Source organism: Mizuhopecten yessoensis, unplaced genomic scaffold (assembly GCF_002113885.1).
Source record: "Mizuhopecten yessoensis strain PY_sf001 unplaced genomic scaffold, ASM211388v2 scaffold716287, whole genome shotgun sequence".
Classification (NCBI taxonomy): domain Eukaryota; kingdom Metazoa; phylum Mollusca; class Bivalvia; order Pectinida; family Pectinidae; genus Mizuhopecten; species Mizuhopecten yessoensis.
In genome coordinates this window covers 458,893-485,566 of record NW_018480041.1, presented here as the reverse complement: position 1 = coordinate 485,566, position 26,674 = coordinate 458,893, and the positions used below count along the sequence as shown (strand labels likewise).

Below are 26,674 nucleotides of genomic sequence, written 5' to 3'. Positions count from 1 at the left end.
GCTGAGATGAAGGGCTACAAAGTTTGTTCAAATGAATGACCTTCACCCATAGTCAAGGTCACAGGGGTCAAATATGTTTAAAAACTTTAAACAACTTCTTTTGAAGAACCAAAATGCCCAGGGTAATGATATTTGGCCAGTAGCATGCTGAGATAAAGGGCTACAAAGTTTGTTCAAATAAATGACCTTCATCTATATTCAAGGTCACTGGTGTCAGATGTCTTTAAAATCTTTAAACAACTTCTTCTCAATAACCAAGAGGACCAGGCTGATGATATTTGGCCAGAAGCATGCTGGGATGAAGGGCTACCAAGTTTGCTCAAATGAATGACCTTGACCCACTTTCTAGGTCACTGGTGTCAGATGTCTTTAAAATCTTCAAACAACATCTTCGCAATAACCAAATAGCCCAGGGTACTGATATTTGGCCTGTAGCATACTGGGATGAAGGGCTACCAAGTTTGCTCTAATGAATGACCTTTTCCCACTTTCAACCTAATGTCCTTTGTTCGACATTCAAGGTCACAGGTGTCATATTTTAAAATCTTTTAATAGGTTCTTATGAATGAAACACTGATATTCTGCCTGTAGCTGTTGTTAAGTCCACTTTTAAGATTACAAGTGTGAGATTAATACCAGGTGAGCGATTCGACCCATTGAGCCTCTTGTTTTCTTTNGGCCTGTAGCATGCTGGGATGAAGGACTATCAAGTTTGTTCAACTGAATGACCTTGACCAACTTTCAAGGTCACAGGGGTCAAATGTCATAAAATCTTCAAACGACTTCTTCTCAATAACCAAAAGGGCCAGGGTACTTAAATTCAGCTTGTAGCATACTGGGCTGAAGGATTACCAAGTTAGTTCAAATGAATGACCTTGACTAACTTTCAAGGTCACAGGGGTCAAATGTCGTAAAATCTTCAAGCGACTTCTTTTCAATAAGCAAAAGGGCCAGGGTACTGAAATTGGGCCTGTAGCATACTGGGATGAAGGACTACCATGTTAGTTCAAATGAATGACCTTGATACACTTTCAACCTAATGTACTTGTTCGACAATCAAGGTCAGAGGCGTCATATGTTTAAATCTTTTAATAGGTTCTTATGAAATCTTAAGATTACAAGTGTTAGATTAATAACAGGTGAGCGATGCAAGCCCATTGGGCCTCTTGTCTACAGATTAACTTCAAACTTCATAGGAAGGTTCATTGCCATGATGGCTCAAACAGGTTTGATAACCACCTTTGTCCAACTGTAATTTATGGAGTTATTGCCCTTTATGTACAACCATACTGACAACTGCTCATTCAATTTATGACGGGCGTATTATGTTCTGCTTTCACGGTACCCTTGTTTAAATGTTGTATTGTTATGGTATAACTATATATGGGGGCCATTCAATAAATTTTGTCTCTAGTGTTAGGAATCACAAGTATATTATATATAGTTTGATCTTTCTGTAACATTCCTTTGAAGTATCACCACTCACAGGGACTTAGATCTGGTAAATAGGGTGGGTAGTTAATCAGTGCTACCGTCACTTGTTTCAAAAACACCTGTACAATATTGCTTTTGTGGAATGAGGCATTGTCGTGAATTAGCTTGATTCTATTCAACACTTGTCACGTAGAATATTTTGACAGATTCATCACTTTGTCTATATTAAACTTAGCAGTGATAGTATTCCCTTCCTTGCACGGTACCTGAATCACAGGCTCACTAGAATTGAAAAAAAGGCATACAAAACTTTCTTGGCCCTTTCTGGCTCGCCTATTGGGAGATTGGGGGGGGGGGGCTAATGTAGTCATTCCGGCGTCGGTGTCCCACAACACTGGGGTTAAAGTTTTTGGTAAAGATTTTAGCCTATCTTGCCCAAAGTCTGTCCGTCGTCAATATTTTACTTTAAACAACTTCTTCTTAATAACCAAATGGCCTAGGGTTATGATATTTGGCCAAAAAGCAAAATAGGATGAAGGGCTACCAAGTTTGTTCAAATAAATGACCTTCACCCATCTTCAATGTCTCATGGGTCAGATATGTTAAAAACGTTAAACAACTACTTCTGAATAACCAAAATGCCCAGGGTTATGATATTTGGTTAGTAGCATGCTGGGATGAAGGGCTACTAAGTTTCTTCAAATGAATGACCTTCAGCAATATTCAAGGTCATAGGGGTCAATTGTCTTAAAAAACCTTTAAATAACTTCTGAATAACCAAAAGGACCCTTTTGAATTATATTCAAGGTCATAAGGGTCAAATATGTTAAAATCTTTAAATGACTTCTGAATATCCATAAGGCCTAGAATGTTGATATCTGGTCAGTGGCATGCTGGGATCAAGGGCTGCCAATTTTGTTAAAGTGAATGACTTTTGCTTATTTTCAAGGTCACAGGGGTCAAATTTGTTTAAAATCTTTAAACAACTTCTTCCGAATAACCATAAGGCCAAGAATGTTAATATATAGCCAGTAGCATGCTTGGATTAAGGGCTATCAAGCGTTTTCATTGGAATGACCTTGACCAACTTTCAAGGTCACTTTTGATCAAATATATATAAACATTTAAATGACCTTATTTCAATAAATAAAAGGATAGGGTGGTGATACTTTGCAAGTTTCATCCTGAGATGTAGGCCTATAAAATTTGTTCAACATAATGACCTTGTTTGACTTTCAAGGTTACAGGGATGAAATGTTTTTTAACCTTTAAACAGGTTCTTATGAATTACTTTTAATACTGATACTTTGCCTGTATCTTTATTTTAGATCACTTTTCTGGTTACAAGTGTGAGATTTATATCGGGTGAATGATACAGGCCCGCTATTATAAGGTTGATGCATTTATATGGAGTGTAAGATTTATAATTTTAGGGTCCAAAAACAGATTAATTGGACTCTGTTAAAGTTTTTGGGCAAGTTTTTTTGGGCAGTGTTGGACCACCACCATCAATAGGCTGTTGTCGTTTAGAAGATTGAGGTATTTATAGAGTGTAAGAAATGTGCTGAACCATATTTTCATATCTTCACGGCCAAAACAGCCTATTTAGACTTGGTTAAAGTTTTTGGGCATGTTTTATGTGCCATGTTGGATCCCCACCATCAATACACTGCTGACTATTTCACATTGTCTGGTCATCGCTTCTAACAACATATTAAGGTACATATAGCAAACCTTGTTATATTGTCACCATTTGTTCAAAGAAATGTTGGCATTATAAAGGTGTTTGGCAATTAATTCAGGGAAACATATAAAGGAATTCTTCAGAAGAACATAGTTAAAGGAGCTTGATACATGTTGGCTATAGGCAAGGTCTGGAATGATGTGCATTATATTGAGGTTTTACTGTGCATGTGTTTATATTAATATTTGCTATCTTACAAGATATATGACCAATAGGTGAGCTATGCTGTTCTCCAACAGCTTTTGTTATACATCTTGCAATCACTGGCCTTGTTTGATTTCTCTACACTCATTGCCTGTTAGTATTGTGCCTCTAGAGTTCAAATTTATACTGTATATGTCCGAGTCAATTTTACCATACTTTTTCAATTTATCTTAAGCACATTTCGTTTAGTCTCTTGCTCATAAGTCAGCAAATGGGGGATTGTTTGGGCACAAAGCTTCTTTAATTCCAAGCACTTGGTCTGATGATGGCGAAATTTTGCACATGTGTTGTAATTTAAATGCTTTTGCAGTGTGCCAAGGCACTAAACTATTATATTGCCTGTTGCTACAGGAGCTGTGTGGTGACAGAATTTATTGAATTGCCCTCTTATATAAATTACTGTTACAGTGTACTGTTCATCAGATACTTGAGAAAGGTGTTTCAGTCAAGATCATGGATCACCTGCCTGGTTTCATTCAAAATATCCATCTGGCAGACTTCCCGTTGAAATACCCGGGTAAAAAATTTGCTGCAGGCACTACCATAAAGTGCAGGGTGAGTACTGTAGTACTTAGTCAGGGACATGTGTATCTGTTCTAGGATCTCTCTGTCAAAGGTGGTATTGGTCTTACCTGGTATGTTTAATAAACATTGAACTGACTATCAGTGAAGTAAGAATATGGCTATAAATAAATAAATATTGTCTATTGATTGCTATTTACATTGAAAATTTGTCATTTCAAAGGAAATTTACATTAAATACTGTTCAAAGTTTGAGAGCTTCCGATGCACCAACCAAACAAATATTTGGCATGTTTAAATATTGTCATACTGGTCACATGTGGAGGCTTTCATTTCTACAGGCTAACTGTCCAAAAACACCAATTTTTTTTGCTATTTCTGCATGGCAACGCAATTTTGTTGCTTTGGTGGGATACATCTTTGCATGCACAATTAAAAAAAAACCTGCACCAGGATAGATATCCCCAATTTACCAAAATGATGATCATGATTATAAAAGAAATTGGTACATGAATTTAAGTTGACATGTTTACTTTTTATGATGCTGAAATGACCCATAATGCCCCTAGTACTCTCCCGTTATGCCAATTCATAAATTTAATGTACTTTAGTGTCCTTTATAGTTTTAAAGAATCCTCTTAATAAAACACCTACAGACGATATTTTGACATAATGTAAATAAACAATAACTAATAGTTACTGAATTTAATGTAAATAAATGATTTGTTGAATCAATTGTGTTTTTTTTTTACATATGTGGCATGAGTTGTGTCATGCCGCATCTGTTGTACCAATATCAATCAACGTTTCCTTTATAAGACAATGAATTTAGTAAACTTAAGGAATTTTGACTAAATTTTATATTGATTGTTCCTGAGCAAGGGTAATTTAATTTTGTATACTAAAGGAATTTTGACTAAATATGATATTGATGATCCCTGAACAAGGTTAATTTAATATTGTATGAATGAGGAAGGCAAAGAGGTAGGGCACAATTAGAGAATAAATCTCTAAGTAACAGAGAAGCAATTTATGTGCAATGGTGTAGGATTAGGGCATGCAAAAGTAAATAAATGAAAGCCATACAATGTCAAGAGTATTCAAAAATATTAAAATGAAGGGTGAACACCCTCCTCACTGAGAGGTAGACAGTGAATCCTGTGTGCATACCCTCCCTGAGAAGTAGACAGTAAATCCTGTGTGCATACCCTCCCTGAGAAGTAGACAGTGAATCCTGTGTGCACACCCTCCCTGAGGGGTAGCCAGTGAATCCTGTGTGCACACCCTCCCTGAGAAGTAGACAGTGAATCCTGTGAGCACACCCTCCCTGAGAAGTAGACAGTGAATCCTGTGAGCACACCCTCCCTGAGGGGTAGACAGTGAATCCAGTGTGCACACCCTCCCTGAGAAGTAGACAGTGAATCCTGTGAGCACACCCTCCCTGAGGGGTAGACAGTGAATCCAGTGTGCACACCCTCCCTGAGAAGTAGACAGTGAATCCTGTGAGCACACCCTCCCTGAGGGGTAGACAGTGAATCCAGTGTGCACACCCTCCCTGAGAAGTAGACAGTGAATCCTGTGAGCACACCCTCCCTGAGGGGTAGACAGTGAATCCAGTGTGCACACCCTCCCTGAGAAGTAGACAGTGAATCCTGTGAGCACACCCTCCCTGAGGGGTAGACAGTGAATCCAGTGTGCACACCCTCCCTGAGAAGTAGACAGTGAATCCTGTGAGCACATCCTCCCTGAGGGGTAGACAGTGAATCCTGTGTGCACACCCTCCCTGAGGGGTAGACAGTGAATCCTGTGAGCACACCCTCCCTGAAAGGTAGACAGTAAATCAAGTGTTCACCTCTTCCCTGAGGGGTAGACAGGGAATCCAGTGAGCACACCCTCCCTGAGGGGTAGACAGTGAATCATGTGAGCACACCCTACCTGAGGGGTAGACAGTGAATCCTGTGAGCACACCCTCCCTGAGGGGTAGATAGTGAATCCTGTGTGCACACCCTCTCTGAGGGGTAGACAGTGAATCCTGTGTGCACACCCTCCCTGAGGGGTAGCCAGTGAATCCTGTGTGCACACCCTCCCTGAGGGGTAGCCAGTGAATCCTGTGAGCACACCCTCCCTGAGGGGTAGACAGTGAATCCTGTGAGCACACCCTCCCTGAGGGGTAGACAGTGAATCCTGTGTGCACACCCTCCCTGAGGGGTAGACAGTGAATCCTGTGAGCACACCCTCCCTGAGGGGTAGACAGTGAATCCTGTGTGCACACCCTCCCTGAGGGGTAGACAGTGAATCCTGTGAGCACACCCTCCCTGAGGGGTAGACAGTGAATCCTGTGAGCACACCCTCCCTGAGGGGTAGACAGTGAATCCTGTGAGCACACCCTCCCTGAGGGGTAGACAGTGAATCCTGTGAGCACACCCTCCCTGAGGGGTAGACAGTGAATCCTGTGTGCACACCCTCCCTGAGGGGTAGACAGTGAATCCTGTGAGCACACCCTCCCTGAGGGGTAGACAGTGAATCCTGTGAGCACACCCTCCCTGAGGGGTAGACAGTGAATCCTGTGAGCACACCCTCCCTGAGGGGTAGACAGTGAATCCTGTGAGCACACCCTCCCTGAGGGGTAGACAGTGAATCCTGTGAGCACACCCTCCCTGAGGGGTAGACAGTGAATCCTGTGAGCACACCCTCCCTGAGGGGTAGACAGTGAATCCTGTGAGCACACCCTCCCTGAGGGGTAGACAGTGAATCCTGTGTGCACACCCTCCCTGAGGGGTAGACAGTGAATCCTGTGAGCACACCCTCCCTGAGGGGTAGACAGTGAATCCTGTGAGCACACCCTCCCTGAGGGGTAGACAGTGAATCCTGTGAGCACACCCTCCCTGAGGGGTAGACAGTGAATCCTGTGAGCACACCCTCCCTGAGGGGTAGACAGTGAATCCTGTGAGCACACCCTCCCTGAGGGGTAGACAGTGAATCCTGTGAGCACACCCTCCCTGAGGGGTAGACAGTGAATCCTGTGTGCACACCCTCCCTGAGGGGTAGACAGTGAATCCTGTGAGCACACCCTCCCTGAGGGGTAGACAGTGAATCCTGTGTGCACACCCTCCCTGAGGGGTAGACAGTGAATCCTGTGAGCACACCCTCCCTGAGGGGTAGACAGTGAATCCTGTGTGCACACCCTCCCTGAGGGGTAGACAGTGAATCCTGTGAGCACACCCTCCCTGAGGGGTAGACAGTGAATCCTGTGAGCACACCCTCCCTGAGGGGTAGACAGTGAATCCTGTGAGCACACCCTCCCTGAGGGGTAGACAGTGAATCCTGTGAGCACACCCTCCCTGAGGGGTAGACAGTGAATCCTGTGAGCACACCCTCCCTGAGGGGTAGACAGTGAATCCTGTGAGCACACCCTCCCTGAGGGGTAGACAGTGAATCCTGTGAGCACACCCTCCCTGAGGGGTAGACAGTGAATCCTGTGTGCACACCCTCCCTGAGGGGTAGACAGTGAATCCTGTGAGCACACCCTCCCTGAGGGGTAGACAGTGAATCCTGTGTGCACACCCTCCCTGAGGGGTAGACAGTGAATCCTGTGAGCACACCCTCCCTGAGGGGTAGACAGTGAATCCTGTGTGCACACCCTCCCTGAGGGGTAGACAGTGAATCCTGTGAGCACACCCTCCCTGAGGGGTAGACAGTGAATCCTGTGAGCACACCCTCCCTGAGGGGTAGACAGTGAATCCTGTGAGCACACCCTCCCTGAGGGGTAGACAGTGAATCCTGTGAGCACACCCTCCCTGAGGGGTAGACAGTGAATCCTGTGAGCACACCCTCCCTGAGGGGTAGACAGTGAATCCTGTGAGCACACCCTCCCTGAGGGGTAGACAGTGAATCCTGTGAGCACACCCTCCCTGAGGGGTAGACAGTGAATCCTGTGTGCACACCCTCTCTGAGGGGTAGACAGTGAATCCTGTGTGCACACCCTCCCTGAGGGGTAGCCAGTGAATCCTGTGTGCACACCCTCCCTGAGGGGTAGACAGTGAATCCTGTGAGCACACCCTCCCTGAGAGGTAGACAGTGAATCCTGTGTGCACACCCTCCCTGAGGGGTAGACAGTGAATCCTGTGAGCACACCCTCCCTGAGGGGTTGACAGTGAATCCTGTGAGCACAACCTCCCTGAGGGGTAGATAGTGAATCCTGTGTGCACACCCTCTCTGAGGGGTAGACAGTGAATCATGTGTGCACACCCTTCCTGAGGGGTAGCCAGTGAATCCTGTGTGCACACCGTCCCTGAGGGGTAGACAGTGAATCCAGTGAGCACAACCTCCCTGAGGGGTAGACAGTGACACCAGTGTGCACACCCTACCTGAGGGGTAGCCAGTGAATCTTGTGTGCAAACCCTCCCTGAGGGGTAGCCAGTGAATCCTGTGGCACACCCTCCCTGAGGGGTAGATAGTGAATCCTGTGTGCACACCCTCCCTGAGGGGTAGATAGTGAATCCTGTGAGCACACCCTCCCTGAGAGGTAGACAGTGAATCCTGTGTGCACACCCTCTCTGAGGGGTAGACAGTGAATCCTGCGAGCACACCCTCCCTGAGGGGTAGACAGTGAATCCTGTGAGCACACCCTCCCTGAGGGGTAGACAGTGAATCCTGTGAGCACACCCTCCCTGAGGGTAGACAGTGAATCGTGTGAGCACACCTTCCTCGAGGGGTAGACAGTGAACCCTGTGAGCACACCCTCCCTGAGGGGTAGATAGTGAATCCTGTGTGCACACCCTCCCTGAGGGGTAGACAGTGAATCCAGTGTGCACACCCTATCTGAGAAGTAGACAGTGAATCCTGCGAGCACCCCCTTCCTGAGGGGTAGACAGTGAACCCTGTGTGCAAACCCTCCCTGAGAAGTAGACAGTGAATCCTGCGAGCACACCCTCCTTGAGAGGTAGACAGTGAATCCTGTGTGCCCACCCTCCCTGAGGGGTAGCCAGTGAACCCTGTGTGCACCCCCTCCCTGAGGGGTAGACAGTGAATCCTGTGAGTACATCCTCCCTGAGGGGTAGATAGTGAATCCTGTGTGCACACCCTCCTGAGGGGTAGCCAGTGAATCCTGTGTGTACACCCTCCCTGAGGGGTAGCCAGTGAATCCTGTGTGCACACCCTTCCTGAGGGGTAGACAGTGAATCCTGTGTGCACACCCTACCTAAGAAGTAGACAGTGAATTCTGCGAGCACACCCTTCCTGAGCGGTAGACAGTGAATCCAGTGTGCACACCCTACCTGAGAAGTAGACAGTGAATTCTGCGAGCACACCCTTCCTGAGCGGTAGCCAGTGAATCCAGTGTGCACACCCTCCCTGAGAAGTAGACAGTGAATCCTGCGAGCACACCCTCCTTGAGAGGTAGACAGTGAATCCTGTGTGCGCACCCTCCCTGAGAGGTAGACAGTGAATCCTGTGTGCACACCTTCTCTGATGGGTAGACAGTGAATCCTGTGTGCACACCCTCCCTGAGAAGGGCAGTGGTGGCTGAGACAGTTTTTACTTGTTCTGCTGTTTTGCTTGCCCACTTTAAACCAAATGCTTGGACCAACTGTTGTTATTGTTTGACTTAGAAAAAAGGTTCAGAACGATATCATGGTCTGTAACTGTGAAAAATAAGCTTTTGTCTAGTTCATGTAACAAATAGATTAGTTGAACTACACAATCACCCTTTTTCAAATATCTTAAACATACTTATCATTGCTTCTGCTGTTAAATTGCACACTAAAAGATATAGAAGAACTCAACAAAACGTTGTCACAAAATTAAGACATTTGGTGTGAATAACTTGTCCTCTATTATTGTATGCATATATTTGTTTAACAGTGTAGTTGTTGGGACTAAGCTTACTGCTTTATACATTTGTCAACAGGTTTTAAGTGTGGATGTCATGAAGAAACGGGTGTTGCTGACCAGAAAAAAGTCCTTAGTTAATTCTAAACTGCCCATTCTCACTGGTTGGAGCCAGTTGGAGACTGATCAGCTGTTGGATGGATTTATTTGCAATATCACAGAAAAGGGGGTGCTGGTCGCCTTCTACAATTACATGAAAGTAGGTACTCAGTAAATATAATAAATTATTGTGTAACAGACAGATATAAATACAATTGAGTGACAAACTTGATATAATACTGTTGTGTGACAGACAGTAGATATAATACTATTGTGTGACAGACAGTAGATATAATACTGTTGTGTGACAGACAGTAGATATAATAATGTTGTATGACGGACAGTAGATATAATACTGTTTTGTGAGAGACAGTAGATATAATACTGTTGTGTGACAGACAGTAGATATAATAATGTTGTATGATGGACAGTAGATATAATACTGTTGTGTGAGAGACAGTAGATATGAAACTGTTTTGTGACAGTAATAATGAATAATATTTAAGATACACTGAAAGTATTGTGATGGATATTAGAAGGATGCAATAATGGCTCCTCAAGCATTGCATTTGTTTGTGAAATTTAATACCAACAAAAAGGTTCATGTGACTGAACAATTAAAAAGACAATCTTTCATTTTTCAGAGAACAATTTTAAAATCCATATTAAAGTTAAAAGAATAGAAAATAGCCAAACAATTGTTTTAACTGTTATGTACAGTACAGGTCTACTCCAGGAAAGATCTTCTCCAAGGTTTTGTAAGGCATCCAGACATTCAGAAACAAATGTTTGTAGTGCGACAGAAAAGAAAAATTACAAAATGTGCTTATCATGTTGTTTACTTAGTTGGGTTTAGTCTCTAATCTGGATTCAAGTTATTGGGGTTCTAAAATGTCACGAAAGAAGATAAATTATTTTCAGATAAACTAGGTCTATAAACCATGATACTTATACATTTCAAATGTTGAAAAATCCTGTAATGTTTTCTTCATTTTTCATGTTGACAGGGATGGGTTCCCCGTAGGGAGCTCAGTGAGGAGGACATACGCTTCCCTGAGAAAGTGTTTATGATGGGCCAGGTGGTCAAATGTCGAGTTTTGAATTGGAGTGAGGAGACCAACAAACTCACTCTCTCCTTCAAGGTTAGTACATAACTCACCAACAGATTCCCTCTCACCAGCCAAGTATATAGCAGACTAGCAGATTAGCATACCTACTCTCTTTTTCAAGTTAATGACATAACTGACCAACAGATGATGTATCATGCTGTATACCATAAAATGATTGCTTGTTTTTGTGGTTGCTCTGGAAACACGAAATGTGATTGATTTACTTGACTACAGTTTGTTTATATGGACAATCTACAAAAGTTTACAGTACAACAAAACAATCTTAATTGCCTAAAACCACGAAGGAAAGTACCCACAAACGTTTCATGGTATACAGTAAAAGACCAACATATGAAATTCAGTCATTAATGTTCACAATATTGGATGTAGTAACTACATTACTGCAGTACATGCAAGTCATGATAGTCATGCCACCTTTGTACCAAGCAAAAGTGTGCGCTTTGTGAGTTAACTGGATCACAGGCTGGAAACAGTGGGACTATCAGATATGTGGTGGCTGGATAGTGGACTATCAGATTAGTGGGGGCTGGATAGAGGTCAATCAGATTATTGGTGACTGGATAGAGGTCAATCAGATTAGTGGTGGCTGGATAGAAGTCAATCAGATTATTGGTGACTGGATAGAGGTCAATGAGATAAGTGGTGACTGGGGATAGAGGTCAATCAGATTATTGATGACTGGATAGAGGTCAATGAGATAAGTGGTGACTGGATAGAGGTCAATCAGATTATTGTTGGCTGGATAGAGGTCAATCAGATTATTGATGACTGGATAGAAGTCAATCAGATTAGTGGTGGCTGGATAGAGGTCAATCAGAGTATTGATGACTGGATAGAAGTCAATCAGATTAGTGGTGGCTGGATAGTGGTCAATCAGACTAGTGGTTGCTGGATAGTGGTCAATCAGATTATTGGTGACTGGATAGAGGTCAATCAGATTAGTGGTGGCTGGATAGAGGTCAATCAGATTAGTGGTGACTGGAAAGTGGACTATCAGATTAGTGGTGGCTGGATAGTGAACAACCATATTATTGGTGACTGGATAGAGGTCAGTCAGATAAGTTGTGGCTGGATAGAGGTCAATCAGATAAGCAGTTGCAGGATAGTGGACCATCAGATTAGTGTTTGCTGGATAGAGAACAATCAGCTTAGTGGTGCCTGGATAGAGGTCAGTCAGATAAGTGGTGGAAGGATAGTGGACTATCATATTAGTGGCCACTGGAAAGTGGTCAATCAGATTAGTGGTGGCCCGATAGTGGTCAATCAGACTAGTGGTGACTGGATAGTTGGCAATCAGATTTGAGGTGGCCTGATAGTGGCCCATCAGATTAGTGTTTGCAGGATAGTGGACTATAAGATCAGTGGTGGCTGGATAGTGGTCAATCAGATAAGTGGTGGCTGGATAGAGGTCAATCAGACTATTGGTCACTGGATAGTGGTCAATCAGATAAGTAGTAACTGGATAGAGGTCAATCAGATTAGTGGTGGCTGGATAGAGGTCAATCAGATTAGTGGTGACTGGTTAGTGGTCAATTAGACTAGTGGTGACTGGATAGTGGTCAAACAGATAAGTGGTGACTGGATAGAGGTCAATCAGATTATTTTTGGCTGGATAGAGGTCAATCAGATCAGTGATTGCTGGAAAGTGGACAATCAGATTAGTGGTGAATGGATAGAGGTCAATCAGATAAGGGTTGACTTCATAGAGGTCAATCAGATTATTGGTGGCTGGATAGAGGTCAATCAGATCAGTGATTGCTGGAAAGCGGACTTTCAGATAAGTGGTGACTGGATAGAGGTCAATCAGATAAGTGGTGACTCGATAGAGGTCAATCAGATTAGTGGTGGCTGGATAGTGGACTATCAAATTAGTGGTGGCTGGATAGTGGACTATCAGATTACTGGTGGCTGGATAGTAGACAACCATATTATTGGTTAATGGGTAGAGGTCAGTCAAATAAGTGGTGGAAGGATAGTGGACCATCATATTAGTGGCGGCTGGATAGAGGTTAATTAGATAAGTGATGGCTGGATAGTGGTCAATCAGATTAGTGGTGGCTGGATAGTGGTCAATTAGATTAGTGGTGACTGGATAGTGGACTATCAGATTAGTGGTGACTGGATAGTGTTCAAACAGATTAGTGGTGGCTGGATAGTGGGCAATTAGATTAGTGGTGACTGGATGGTGGAATATCAGATTAGTGGTGACTGGATAGTGGTCAATCAGATTAGCGGTGGCTGGGTAGTGGTAAATCAGATTAGTGGTGGCCGGATAGTGAGAAATCAAATTAGTGGTGACTGAATAGTGGACAATCAGATTAGTGGTGACTGGATAGTGGTCAAACAGACTAGTGGTGGCTGGATAGTGGTCAATCAGATTAGTGGTGGCCCGATAGTGGTCAATCAGACAAGTGGTGACTGGATAGTTGGCAATCAGATTAGAGGTGGCCGGATAGTGGCCCATCAGATTAGTGTTTGCAGGATAGTGGACTATAAGATCAGTGGTGGCTGGATAGTGGGCAATTAGATTAGTGGTGACTGGATGGTGGACTATCAGATTAGTGGTGACTGGATAGTTTGCAATCAGATTAGCGGTGGCTGGGTAGTGGTAAATCAGATTAGTGGTGGCCGGATAGTGAGAAATCAAATTAGTGGTGACTGAATAGTGGACAATCAGATTAGTGGTGACTGGATAGTGGTCAATCAGATTAGTGGTGGCTAGATAGTGGACTGTCAGATTAGTGGTGGCTGGATAGAGGTCAATCAGACTATTGGTCGCTGGATAGTGGTCAATCAGATTATTGGTGACTGGATAGAGGTCAATCAGACTAGTGGTGGCTGGATAGAGGTCAATCAGATTAGTGGTGGATGGATAGTGGTCAGTCAGATTAGTGATGGCTGGATAGAGCACAATCAGATTAGTGGTGGTAGGATAGAGGTCAGTCAGATAAGTGGTGGAAGGATAGTGGACTATCAGATTAATGGTGGCTGGATAGAGGTTAATCAGATAAGTGGTGACTGGATAGTGGACTATCAGATTAGTGGTGGCTAGAAAGTGGACTATCAGATTAGTAGTGGTGGCTAGATAGTGGACAACCGTATTATTGGTGTCTGGATAGTGGACAACCATATTATTGGTGACTGGATAGTGGACAACCATATTATTGGTGACTGGATAGTGGTCAATCAGATAAGTTGTGACTGGATCGAGGTCAATCAGATAAGCAGTTGCAGGATAGTGGACCATCAGATTAGTGTTTGCTGGATAGAGGACAATCAGATTAGTGGTGGCTGGATAGAGGTCAGTCAGATAAGTTGTGGCTGGATAGTGGTCAATCAGATTAGTGGTGACTGGATCGAGGTCAATCAGATAAGCAGTTGCAGGAAAGTGGACTATCATATTAGTGGCAGCCGGCTGGATAGAGGTTAATCAGATATGTGGTGGCTGGATAGTGGTCAATCAGATTAGTGGTGACTTGATAAAGGTCAATCAGATTATTGGTGACTGGATAGAGGTCAATCAGATAAGTGGTGACTGGATAGACGTCAATCAGATTAGTGGTGACTGGATAGAGGTCAATCAGATTAGTGGCGGCTGGATAGAGGTTAATCATATTATTGGTGACTGGATAGAGGTCAATCAGATTAGTGGTGACTGGATAGTGGTCAATCAGATTAATTGTGGCTGGATAGTGGACTATCAAATTAGTGGTGGGTGGATAGTGGACAATCAGATTAGTGGTTGTTGGGTAGTTGACTATCAGATTAGTGGTGGCTGGATAGTTGACTATCAGTATAGTCGTGACTGGATAGTGGACTATCGGATTAGTGGTGGCTGGATAGTTGACTATTAGATTAGTGGTGACTGGATAGTGGACCATCAGATTAGTGGTGGCTGGATAGTGGACTATCAGATTAGTGGTGGTGACCGGATAGTAGGGTAGCTGAATTAGTGGTGGCAGGAAAATGGAGCAATCAGATTATAATTAAGTGGCTTGACATTGGAATGTCAGACTAGTGGTAGCTTGATCATTGAGGCTTGATTGTAATTTTTTTATTTATCATACATTATCAATTATTTGATTTTCTGTGAAGATATCAAGTTGCCCAGGTTAATAGAATTGCTTTATGTTTAATATCATGTTAACCTTTAGTTATTTTTTTTACTGGCTACACAGATTAAGCTGACACCATTTGGCAAAAACATGGTTGTTGAGGTTCCAGATGACTTCAAGATTGGAATGGTGAGTTTTGGATTCAGAGATGAAATGAACAGCTTTGTCATCAGCAGTTCAATAGCTTAATTAACATCTTACAAAAAATGAATTTCATGCTTTGAAATATTTCATAAAAGTTTTGATTGTTTATTCAAATATAAGTGTTTGTCTATCCTGCTCAGAATTGCATGGTAATGTTACAATACATGAAACACATATGTTACCTTTTGTCACAATAGATTTAGATATATATCTTTTTAAGTGGTTATAAAAAATACAAACCTTAACACTAACATCTGATTTTTTCTGATATTGTCAGTATGTTATCTTAAAATAATTCACATTTGATGAATGTATAATAAGTTGTTACATGAACTTTAATTTGAGCATAAAAATGGTTATTGTTTTATTAGAACTGGTAAATACCCAGCTTGTGTGTGTCTGTAATAATGATGATACACTTGAATGCCCATATTTATACTTATTTTGCTGTCACCTAACATATAAAAGGATAATACCGTTCAATGTTATATTTCCACCTTGCCAAATTGTTCACACTTTTGTCTTTCACCACAGATTTGCTTGATGTTGAATTCGCTCACATATATTTGCCTGAAATACTTGTTGTATATATACATGTATATGTAAAATGTTTTGTTACCCTGTACTGAATTCATTTTCTCAGCTAATGAAAGGGAAGGTCAAGTCAGTGTCAAATACAGGTGTGAACGTCATCACCTTGGTAACATGTGGTGTTTTATGTTAACAGCTAGTGGAAGGGAAGGTCAAGTCAGTGTCAAATACAGGTGTGAACGTCACCCTGGTAACATGTGGTGTTTTATGTTAACAGCTAGTGGAAGGAAAGGTCAAGTCAGTGTCCAATACAGGTGTGAACGTCACCCTGGAACCAACAGGTGTTGAAGCCTTCCTGCCCCGAAATCACCTGTCCGACAGCCTTGAAGGATGTAATCTACTGATGGCTCACTATAAAGAGGGCGTCCCCCTCAAAGGACTCATGTACCTAAGCAAGGCCAGTGTTCTTGTATCCTTATCCTCATGGGCTCTACATATTTAAGTGTTTTTAGCTCACCTGGCACGAAGTGCCAAGTGAGCTTATGCCGTGGTGCGGCGTCCGTCGTCCGTCGTCAATATTTTACTTTAAACGACTTCTTCTTTATAACCAAAAGGCCTAGGGTGTCGATATTTGGCCAGAAGCAAACTTAGATGAAGGGCTACAAAGTTTGTTAAAGTTAATGACCTTCACCTATTTTCAAGGTCACAGGGGTCAAATATGTTAAAAACTTTAAACATCTTCTTCTCAATAACCAAAATGCCCAGGGTAATGATATTTGGCCAGTAGCATGCTTGGGTGAAGGGCTACCATGTTTGTTCAAATGAATGACTTTCAATTATATTCAAGGTCACAGGGGTCAATTGTCTTAAAAAACCTTTAAACAACTTCTTCTCAATAACCTAAATGCCCTGGGTGATGATATTTGGCCAGTAGCATGCTGGGATGAAGGGCTATCAAGATTGTTCAAATGCATGACCTTCACCCATATTCAAGGTCACAGGGGTCAAATATGTTAAAAACTTTAAAAAACTTCTTCTCAATAACCAAAATGCCCAGGGTGATGATATTTAGTCAGTAGCATACTAGGATCAAGGGCTACCAAGTTTGTTGAAATGTATGACCTTGAATCATATTCAAGGTCACAAGGAGCAAATATGTTCAAAATGTTTCAACAACTTGTTCTGAATAACCAAAAGGCTCAGGATGTTGATATTTAGTCAGTAGCATATGCTGGGATCAAGGACTACTATGTTTGTTAAAGTGAATGACTTTGACTTATATTCAAGGTCACAGGGGTCAAATTTGTTTAAAATCTTTAAACAACCTCTTATGAATAACCATGGGTCCCAGAATGTTTATACTTTTCAAGTTGCATTCTGAGATGAAAGGCTATACAATGTGTTCAACATAATGACTTTGTTCGACTTTCAATTACAGGGGTGAAATGTTTTAAAAAAAAAATAACAGGGTCTTTTGAATGAATTTTAATCATAAATACTGATATTTTGCCTGTAGCTTTATTTTAGATTACTTTTAAGGTTACAACTGTGTCAAGTGTGAGTTTTATACCAGGTGAGCGATGCAGGCCCATTGGGCCTCTTGTTTTCCTTCCATTTCACTTTAGCTTTTGTGAGCAGGTGTTGATTGTTATGTCATTTGTTTGTGAGAGTAACATCATCAATTTTTTGCTCACTTATGGCATGGTGCGTCGTCCGTCGTCCGTCCGTCGTCAACATTTTACTTTAAACAACTTCTTCTCAGTAACCAAAAGGCCTAGGGTCAGATGATATTTGTTCATAAACATGCTGGGATGAAGTGCTACCAAGTTTGTTCAAATAAATGACCTTCATCCATTTTTCAGGTCACAGGGGTCAAATATGTTTAAAACATTTAAACAACTTCTTCCAAATAACCAATAGGCCTAGGGTGCTTAAATTTGGCCAGTAACATGCTGGGATGAAGGGCTACCAAGTTTGTTTAAATAAAAGACCTTGATTTTTAGTCAAATATGTTTTAAATATTTAAACAACTTCTCCTGAATAACCAAGAGGCCTAGGGTGCCTAAATTTGGCCAGTAACATGCTGGGATAAAGGGCTACCAAGTTTGTTCAAATAAATGACCTTGGTTTATATTCAAGGTCACAGGGGTCAAATATGTTTTAAACCTTTCAACAACTTCTTCTGAATAACCGATAGGCCTAGGGTAAGGATATTTGGCCAGTAACATGCTGGGATGAAGGGCTTCCAAGTTCGTTCAAATACATGACCTTGACCTATATTCTAGGTCACAGGGGTCAAATATGTTGAAAACATTTCAACAACTTCTTCTGAATAACCAAGAGGCCTTGGGTGCATAAATTTGGCCAGTAACATGCTGGGATAAATTGCTTCCAAGTTTGTTCAAATAAATGACCTTGATTTATATTCAAGGTCACAGGGGTCAAATATGTTTAAAACATTTCAACAACTTCTTCTGAATAAGCAAGAGGCCTAGGGTGATGAAATTTGTACAGTAACATGCTGGGTTGAAGAGCTACCAGGTTTGTTCAAATAAATGACCTTGACTTATAATCAAGGTCACAGGGGACAAATATGTTCAAAACATTTAAACAACCTCTTCTGAATAACCAAGAGGCCTTAGGTGATGATATTTGGCCAGTAGCATGCTGGGATGAAGGGCTACCAAGGTTGTTCAAATAAATGACCTTCATCCATTTTCAAGGTCACAGGGGTCAAATATGTTTAAAACCTTTAAACAACTTTTTCTGAATAACCAGAATGCCAAGGGTGATGATATTTGACCAGTAGCATGCTGGGATGAAGGGCTACCAAGTTTGTTCAAATGAATGACCAAGACCAACTTTCAAGGTCACAGGTGTCAAATGTCTTAAAATCTTCAAACAACTTCTTCTCAATACCTTGGCCCACTTTCAACCTGATGTCATTGTTTGACATTCAACGTCACACTGATATTCTGTCTGTAGCTGTATTTTAGTCCACTTTTAAGATTACAAGTGTGAGATTAATACCAGGTGATCGATGCAGGCCCATTGGGCATCTTGTTAAGAAAACAACGTAATTTTCTCACACAAACCAATGACATAACACTCAAAACCTGCTCACAAGAGAAAATAACTGTGCAATACACAAAGACGGAATAGTGGCGTTTCCATGGAATCCATCATATACAATCATTGTGGGGTATATGGGAAAAGGAGAGATGAAGTGTCTCCATAAAATAATGGTATACATAGATAACCTAACCATTCAACTGACTCTGTTCCCATGATAAAATTGAAATGGAAATATTAATGGGTAGTTAGTCAAATCAACACTAATTGGGCACTGTAAATATCTGTTTAATGTGGTGTTCTATCATTGAAATCTTTCACCAAAAACTGGAACACTTTTATTTATTTTCATCTATTATCATCTGTAGATCATCTCAAACTAACAAAATCTTGATTGCTTATTAAACTGAAACTGTCAACTATTTCCTGACTGGATAAATGTGCTCCTTGACTAGTGATTAGACAGTCACTCATCGCAAGTCCATGTGTGACAATATTGACCAGGTTGTGTCGGAGTTTGACAAGCTACAGGTAAGTAACAGTGTTCTTATTAGGGCACCCGTATCCCTATAGTAATCACTCTGTTTGTCTGTCCGGCTGTCCGTCTGTCTGTCCATCCACAAATTTTGTTCCTGGCTGATAACTTTGGTATTTATATACCAATTTACTTGAAACTTGGTCAAGATGTTCAGATCACAAAATACACACTGAGGCAAAAAGTCAAGGTCAAAGATCAAGGTCATTAGGCTCAAAAGTAAAGGTCAAATTTTGCATCTTTTCACTAATGAACATTTTGTTATGACATGATGAAGCAAATTTTACCAGAATTAAACAAGAAGTCAACTGACCAAAGGTAAAGGTCTTTGGGTCAGAGGTCAAGTGCAAATTTGTAGCTTTTTACTAATGAACATTTTAGTAGTTTTTATCTGTGGCGTGGCGTGGCGTGCGGTGTCTGTCCGTTCATCAACCGGCATCAATATTTTACTTTAAGAAACTTCTTCTTAATAACCAAAAGGCCTAGGTTGATGATATTTGGCCAGAAGCAAACTGGGATGAAGGGCTTCCAAGTTTTTTCAAATAAATGACTTTCATCCATATTCAAGGTCACAGGGGTCATATATGTTAAACTTTAAAAACTTCTACTGAATAACCGAAATGCCCAGGGTGATGATATTTGACCAGTAGCATGCTGGGATGAAGGGCTACCGAGTTTGTTAAAATGAAAGACCTTCACTCATATTCAAGGTGACAGGGGTCAGTTGTCTTAAAAAGCCTTTAAACAACTTCTTCTGAATAACCAAAAGGACTAGGATGTTGATATTTGGTCAGTAGCATGCTGTGATGAAGGGCTACCAAGATTGTTCAAATAAATAGCCTTCACATATGTTCAAAGTCAGAGGGGTCAAATATGTTTAAAATCTTAATAATGACTTCTGAATAACAAAACGGCCCAGAATGATGATATTTGGCCTGTAGCATGCTAAGATGAAGCGCTACCAAGTTTGTTTAAATGAATCACCTTGACTTATATTTAAGGTCACAGGGGTCAAATATGTTTAAAATCTTAAAACAACATCTTCTGAATAACCAAAAGGCCCAGAATGTTGATATTTGGCCAGTAGCATGCTAGGATAAAGGGCTACCAAGTTTGTTAAAATGAATTACCTTGACATAAATTCAAGGTCACAGGTCAAATATGTTTAAAACCTTTAAACAACTTCCTCTTAATAACCAAAAGGCCTAGTTTTAACTTGGAAAAAACCCATTCTATAAACATATATATATATATATACAGTTGCTGAGTATAAGGATTGAGACAAATTCACATATATTCTACCAGAATTGCCCCAGGATTCTAGCCCCACCGGCATGGAGGAGTCAAAGTCACTTGGTCATAACGTTTAAACGGTCAATATCCCCAAACAGTAACCATTTATACAATTGCTAGACAGATAGTGATAGATACGATAATGCTATTAGAACTGACTCTGGGGTCAGGCAACACACTAAGGGACTTATTCCCTGGGTCATAACATGGAAACCTTTCAGATCCCCATCCTATGTATGCAATTGCTGAGCATAAAGATTTGGATACATGCTACTTTCATTGAGAATCTTTAACCATAATTGCTTAAATATCCAGGTGAGTAATACAGGTCCTCTGGGCCTCTTGTATTGACATTATGTGAGCATACTACTGTGAATATACTTAATCTGTACACATGTTACTGTGAACAAATACTTTTATCTAGTGGGGGAATGATTTCATTGTGTTTCACGTGCACACTGACACTACTAGAGTACTAAAGTTTGACATATCATATAAGAAATAACACACTGCTCTTAATAACACGCCCTTGTACAATGAAAAAGATTGAACCTATCGTACTTGATTTCTAAAGTTGATTAATGCATCCTTTGAGATGAATTTTTGTGTTGTTTTATGTTACAGCCTGGTATGATTGTACCTGGTACTGTAAAGCGACTTATGGATTACGGTATATTTATTGAGTTCCCTGGAGACATAAGTGCTTTGGTACCTAATAAGGTAAGTGAATCCTAATGTTTATTAGGTATGTATATTGTATGACCACAGCTTAATCCTCCCTGCATTGATAAAGGGAAGGTATTATTGTGGAGGATTAAAACCTTAATTAAGGCAATTCTAGACTGTTGTCTGTAGAATATCCAATTATTTTCATTTATAGCTCAACTGCCCGAAGGGCAGGGCAGGTGAGCTAATGCCGTACGGTGGCGTCCGGTGTCATGCATAAAATGTATCTCCTGCTTAAATAGTATCCGAATACTTTTTATGCAGAATAAAAAGTATTCGGATGCTTTTTATACCCCTACCAAAAAGTAACCCCCCTGTATAAAAAGTACCCCCTACGAGAAAAAATAATGTTTATTTTTTTTTAATCAAAAATACTTCAGAAGTTGACCAGAAGGTTACAGTTGCATGTTTATTGACCCCTACCCCACCAATCCCCACCTCCGGGGCCAGGAAATTATGCCAAAATAATTTTCAATCACTGGACACAATTAGGTTTGGGGAGTCGAGTAGAAACATTTACATTTATGTTACAGTCATTGCCCAACCTCTCTTCAATTCCCCTACCCCCGGATACTTTTTATACCCTGATCAAAGAGTACCCCCCCTTTTTTTAGGTCACTTGAGCTTGTCCGTCGTCCGTCGTGCATCGTGCGTAAACTTTTTACATTATCAACTTCTTCTCAAGAACCAGTAGATGGAATTTTTTCAAACTTGGTCAGAATCATCCTTGGTAGATGAGGCTACCAAATTGTAAAATTGGGATTCCTACCCCAACCCTAGGGGCCAGGGCGGGACCCAAAAGGGAAAATTAGCCAATATTTCAAAAATCTTCTTCTCCAGACTCAGAGGTATTACAGTCATTTTCTCTGTATGGATGGAAAGATCATCAGGGGCTTTATTAAAATTTTAAATTTCAGGACCCCCGATCTATCTGTTTTCCCTTGGGGAGGGGGTAAAGTTTACTTTAGTTTATATAGGGAAACAATACTTTTGGGTATATTTTGACAATTTTATGTTGGAAATTATTTTTACTTGGTCAGAATCATCTTTGGTGGATGACGGTATCACATTGTAAACTTGGAATTCCTGCCCCATCCCCAAGGGTTAGAGTGGGGCCCCAAAGGGAACATTTACAAATATTTTAAAATTCTTATCCTTTGATGACATGACAAGTATTGTATTTCACTTAGTTTACATGCGGATTTCCACATCACATCTAAACAATAAAATAAAGCTACCAGTATCTATGATATAACTCAGGTGACCGCTAAGGCCCTTGGGCCTCTTGTTTTTTTTTTTTATACAATTGAGTTCAGAACTTGAACAGGCCATTACAGGGGAATATTTATCCACCCCTACCCCACCAATCCCCACCCCTGGGACCAGGAAATTATGCCAAAGAATTTTCAATCATTGGACACAATAAGTTTTAGGGAGTCAAGAGAAACATTTACAGTAATGTTATATTCATTGCCCAACCTCTCTTCAACTCCCCATCCCCCGGATACTTTCTATACACCCGACCAAAATGTACCCTCCGGATACTTTTTATACCCTGACCAAAGAGTACCCCCCTATGAAAAAATATTTTTTCCCTTTTTTTTATGATGATATAAATTTTGATAATATTTGTGATGTTGATGAGATTAGTTTTGATCACTATACTATATCTGTCGGTCCTGTATCACACTATTAGTTGTCACTATACTTAACCTATCAGTCCTGTATTACGCTATTAGTTTTCACTATACTATACCTGTCAGCCCTGTATCACACTATTAGTTGTCACTAGACTTAACCTATCAGTCCTGTATTACACTATTAGTTATCACTATACTATACCTGTCAGTCCTGTATCACACTATCCCTTTTTTTTATGATGATATAAATTTTGATAATATTTGTGATGTTGATGAGAATAGTTTTGATCACTATACTATATCTGTCGGTCCTGTATCACACTATTAGTTGTCACTATACTATACCTGTCAGTCCTGTATTACACTATTAGTTAACTCTATACTATATCTGTCAGTCCTGTATCACATTATTATTATTCACATTACTATATCTGTCAGTCCTGTATCACACTATTAGTAATCACTTTACTGTACCTGTCAGGCCTGTATCACACTATTAGTTGTCACTATAATTAACCTATCAGTCCTGTATTACACTATTAGTTATCACTATACTATACCTGTCAGTCCTTTATTACACTATTAGTTTTCACTATACTATACCTGTCAGTCCTGTATTACACTATTAGTTAACACTATACTATATCTGTCAGCCCTGTATCACACTATTAGTTGTCACTATAATTAACCTATCAGTCCTGTATTACACTATTAGTTATCACTATACTATACCTGTCAGTCCTTTATTACACTATTAGTTTTCACTATACTATCCCTGTCAGTCCTGTATTACACTATTAGTTAGCACTATACTATACCTGTCAGTCCTGTATTAAACTATTAGTTTTCACTATACTATACCTGTCAGTCCTGTATTAAACTATTAGTTTTCACTATACTATACCTGTCAGCCCTGTATCACACTATTAGTTGTCACTATACTTAACCTATCAGTCCTGTATTACGCTATTAGTTTTCACTATACTATACCTGTCAATCCTGTATCACACTATTAGTTATCACTATACTATACCTGTCAGTCCTGTATTACACTATTAGTTAACACTATACTATATCTGTCAGTCCTGTATAACACTATTAGTTGTCACTATACTTAACCTATCAGTCCTGTATTACGCTATTAGTTTTCACTATACTATACCTGTCAGTCCTGTATTACGCTATTAGTTAACACTATACTATATCTGTCAGTCCTGTATAACACTATTAGTTGTCACTATACTTAACCTATCAGTCCTGTATTACGCTATTAGTTTTCACTATACTATACCTGTCAGCCCTGTATCACACTATTAGTTGTCACTATACTATACCTGTCAGTCCTGTATTAAACTATTAGTTTTCACTATACTATACCTGTCAGTCCTGTATTACACTATTAGTTAGCACTATACTATACCTGTCAGTCCTGTATTAAACTATTAGTTTTCACTATACTATACCTGTCAGTCCTGTATTACACTATTAGTTTTCACTATACTATACCTGTTAGTCCTGTATCACACTATTAGTTATCACTATACTATACCTGTCAGTCCTGTATTAAACTATTAGTTTTCACTATACTATACCTGTTAGTCCTGTATCCCACTATTAGTTATCACTATACTATACCTGTTAGTCCTGTATCACACGATTAGTTATCACTATACTATATCTGTCAGCCCTGTATCACACTACAACTTATCACTATACTTTATCTGTCAGTCCTGTATCACACTACAACTTATCACTATACTATATCTGTCAGTCCTGTATCACACTACTAGTTGTCAATCTGTCAATCCTGTATTACATTAGATCACATCAGTACCTTTACCTGGACATCTTTTTAGATCATAGCTGAGCCTCAGGAGACTAACACAATTATGATTTATTATTGACCCTGATGTCTCTTTTTTAGTTAGACTGTGGTTTGCAGTCTAAGTCTTAGGTAAATGATTTGAGCTAGGCTTTGGCTAACAGGTGTAGATTTTAGCTAGGCTGTGTTTACAGGTATGTTTTTTAGTTAGGCTGTGCTACAGGTAATGATTTTAGTTAGGCTGTGTTTACAGGTTAAGATTTAAACTAGGCTGTGTTTACAAGTAAAGATTTTAACTAGGCTGTGTTTACAGGTAAAGATTTTAACTAGGCTGTGTTTACAGGTAAAGATTTTAGTTATGCTGTGGCTTACATGTACAGATTTTAACTAGGCTGTGGCTTACAGGTAAAGATTTTAACTAGGCTAGTAGTTTTGGTATTTAATTTAAAACAGCCGCCCATACTAGTCGACCTAACTTTATTTTTGAGACTTTTGAGACTCAGTAATAGTTTTGAAAGAAGACTTGAGCAACCAAAATTCTGTTTTAATCTTTTATTTATGTCTATTTTGGAACATTCAGATTTCAAACTACTACTATTCTGTAAGATGCACTTGTGCTGTATGTGCCTGGTTTTCTGTTGACCAATTAGTAATTCAGAAGTCAGAATTTTTCCAGAATTTTGGAGAGTCAAAATACATGTCAAATCAACATTTTTCTTTAAAGCGCAAATAAAAATCAACACTCTTTTTTGAAATTTGATAATGTTAACATAATGTTGAGGGTCTACAGAAATCCCTGTTACCCTTTACCTTACCATAATTACCTTTACATTACCATAATAACCTTTACCTTACAAATATTACCTTTACTTTACCATAATTACCTTTACCTTACAAATATAACCTTTACTCTACCATAATTACCTTTACCTTACAAATATTACCTTTACTTTACCATAATTACCTTTACCTTACAAATATTACCTTTACTTTACCATAATTGCCTTTACTTTACCATAATTACCTTCACTTTACCATAATTACCTTTACTTTACCATAATTACCTTTACTTTACCATAATTACCTTTACCTTACAAATATTACCTTTAATTTACCATACTTATCTTTACATTACCATAATTACCTTTACAGTACCATAATTACCTTTACATTACCATAATTACCTTCACCTTACAAATATTATCTTTACTTTACCATAATTACCTTTACCTTACAAATGTTACATTTACTTTACCTTAATTACCTTTTTACCATTATTAGCTCACCTGGCACAAAGTGCCAAGCGAGCTTATGCCGTGGCGCGGCGTCCGTCGTCCGTCCGTCCGTCCGTCCGTCCGTCCGTCCGTCCGTCCGTCCTCGTCCGTCAACTTTTCCCTTAAACAACTTCTTCTGAACTAAAAGAACTAAAAGGTATAGAATCTTCATATTTGGCTGATGGCTTCCTGGGATTGAGCCCAACAAAGTTTGAGAATGAAAATGACCTTGACCTACTTTCAAGGTCACAGGGGTCAAATGTGTCAAACACTTAAAACGACTTCTTCTGAAGAACTGAAAGATATAGAATCTTTATATTTGGCTGGTGGCTTCCTGGGATAGAGACCAACAAAGTTTGAGAATGAAAATTACCTTTACCTTCTTTCAAGGTCGCAGGGGTCAAATGTGTCAAACACTTCAAACGACTTCTTCTGAAGAACTGAAAGGTATATAATCTTTATATTTGGCTGGTGGCTTCCTGGGATAGAGCCCAACAAAGTTTGAGAATGAAAACTAGTTTGACCTACTTTCAAGGTCACAGGGGTCATATATGTCAAAA

General features: G+C 40.3%; 1 protein-coding gene across 1 annotated transcript in view; it reads left to right on the top strand.

The window, feature by feature from the left end:
• Positions 1 to 26,674, top strand: part of LOC110442650 (protein RRP5 homolog) — a 165,731-nt gene that overhangs the window by 44,100 nt on the left and 94,957 nt on the right. Inside the window, exons 14-20 of the mRNA XM_021486343.1 lie at positions 3,791 to 3,937; positions 9,813 to 9,992; positions 10,840 to 10,974; positions 15,141 to 15,206; positions 16,030 to 16,221; positions 19,287 to 19,355; positions 21,277 to 21,372. Coding sequence (XP_021342018.1) covers positions 3,791 to 3,937; positions 9,813 to 9,992; positions 10,840 to 10,974; positions 15,141 to 15,206; positions 16,030 to 16,221; positions 19,287 to 19,355; positions 21,277 to 21,372 — 885 coding nt within the window. The remainder of the gene's footprint in view (positions 1 to 3,790; positions 3,938 to 9,812; positions 9,993 to 10,839; positions 10,975 to 15,140; positions 15,207 to 16,029; positions 16,222 to 19,286; positions 19,356 to 21,276; positions 21,373 to 26,674) is intronic.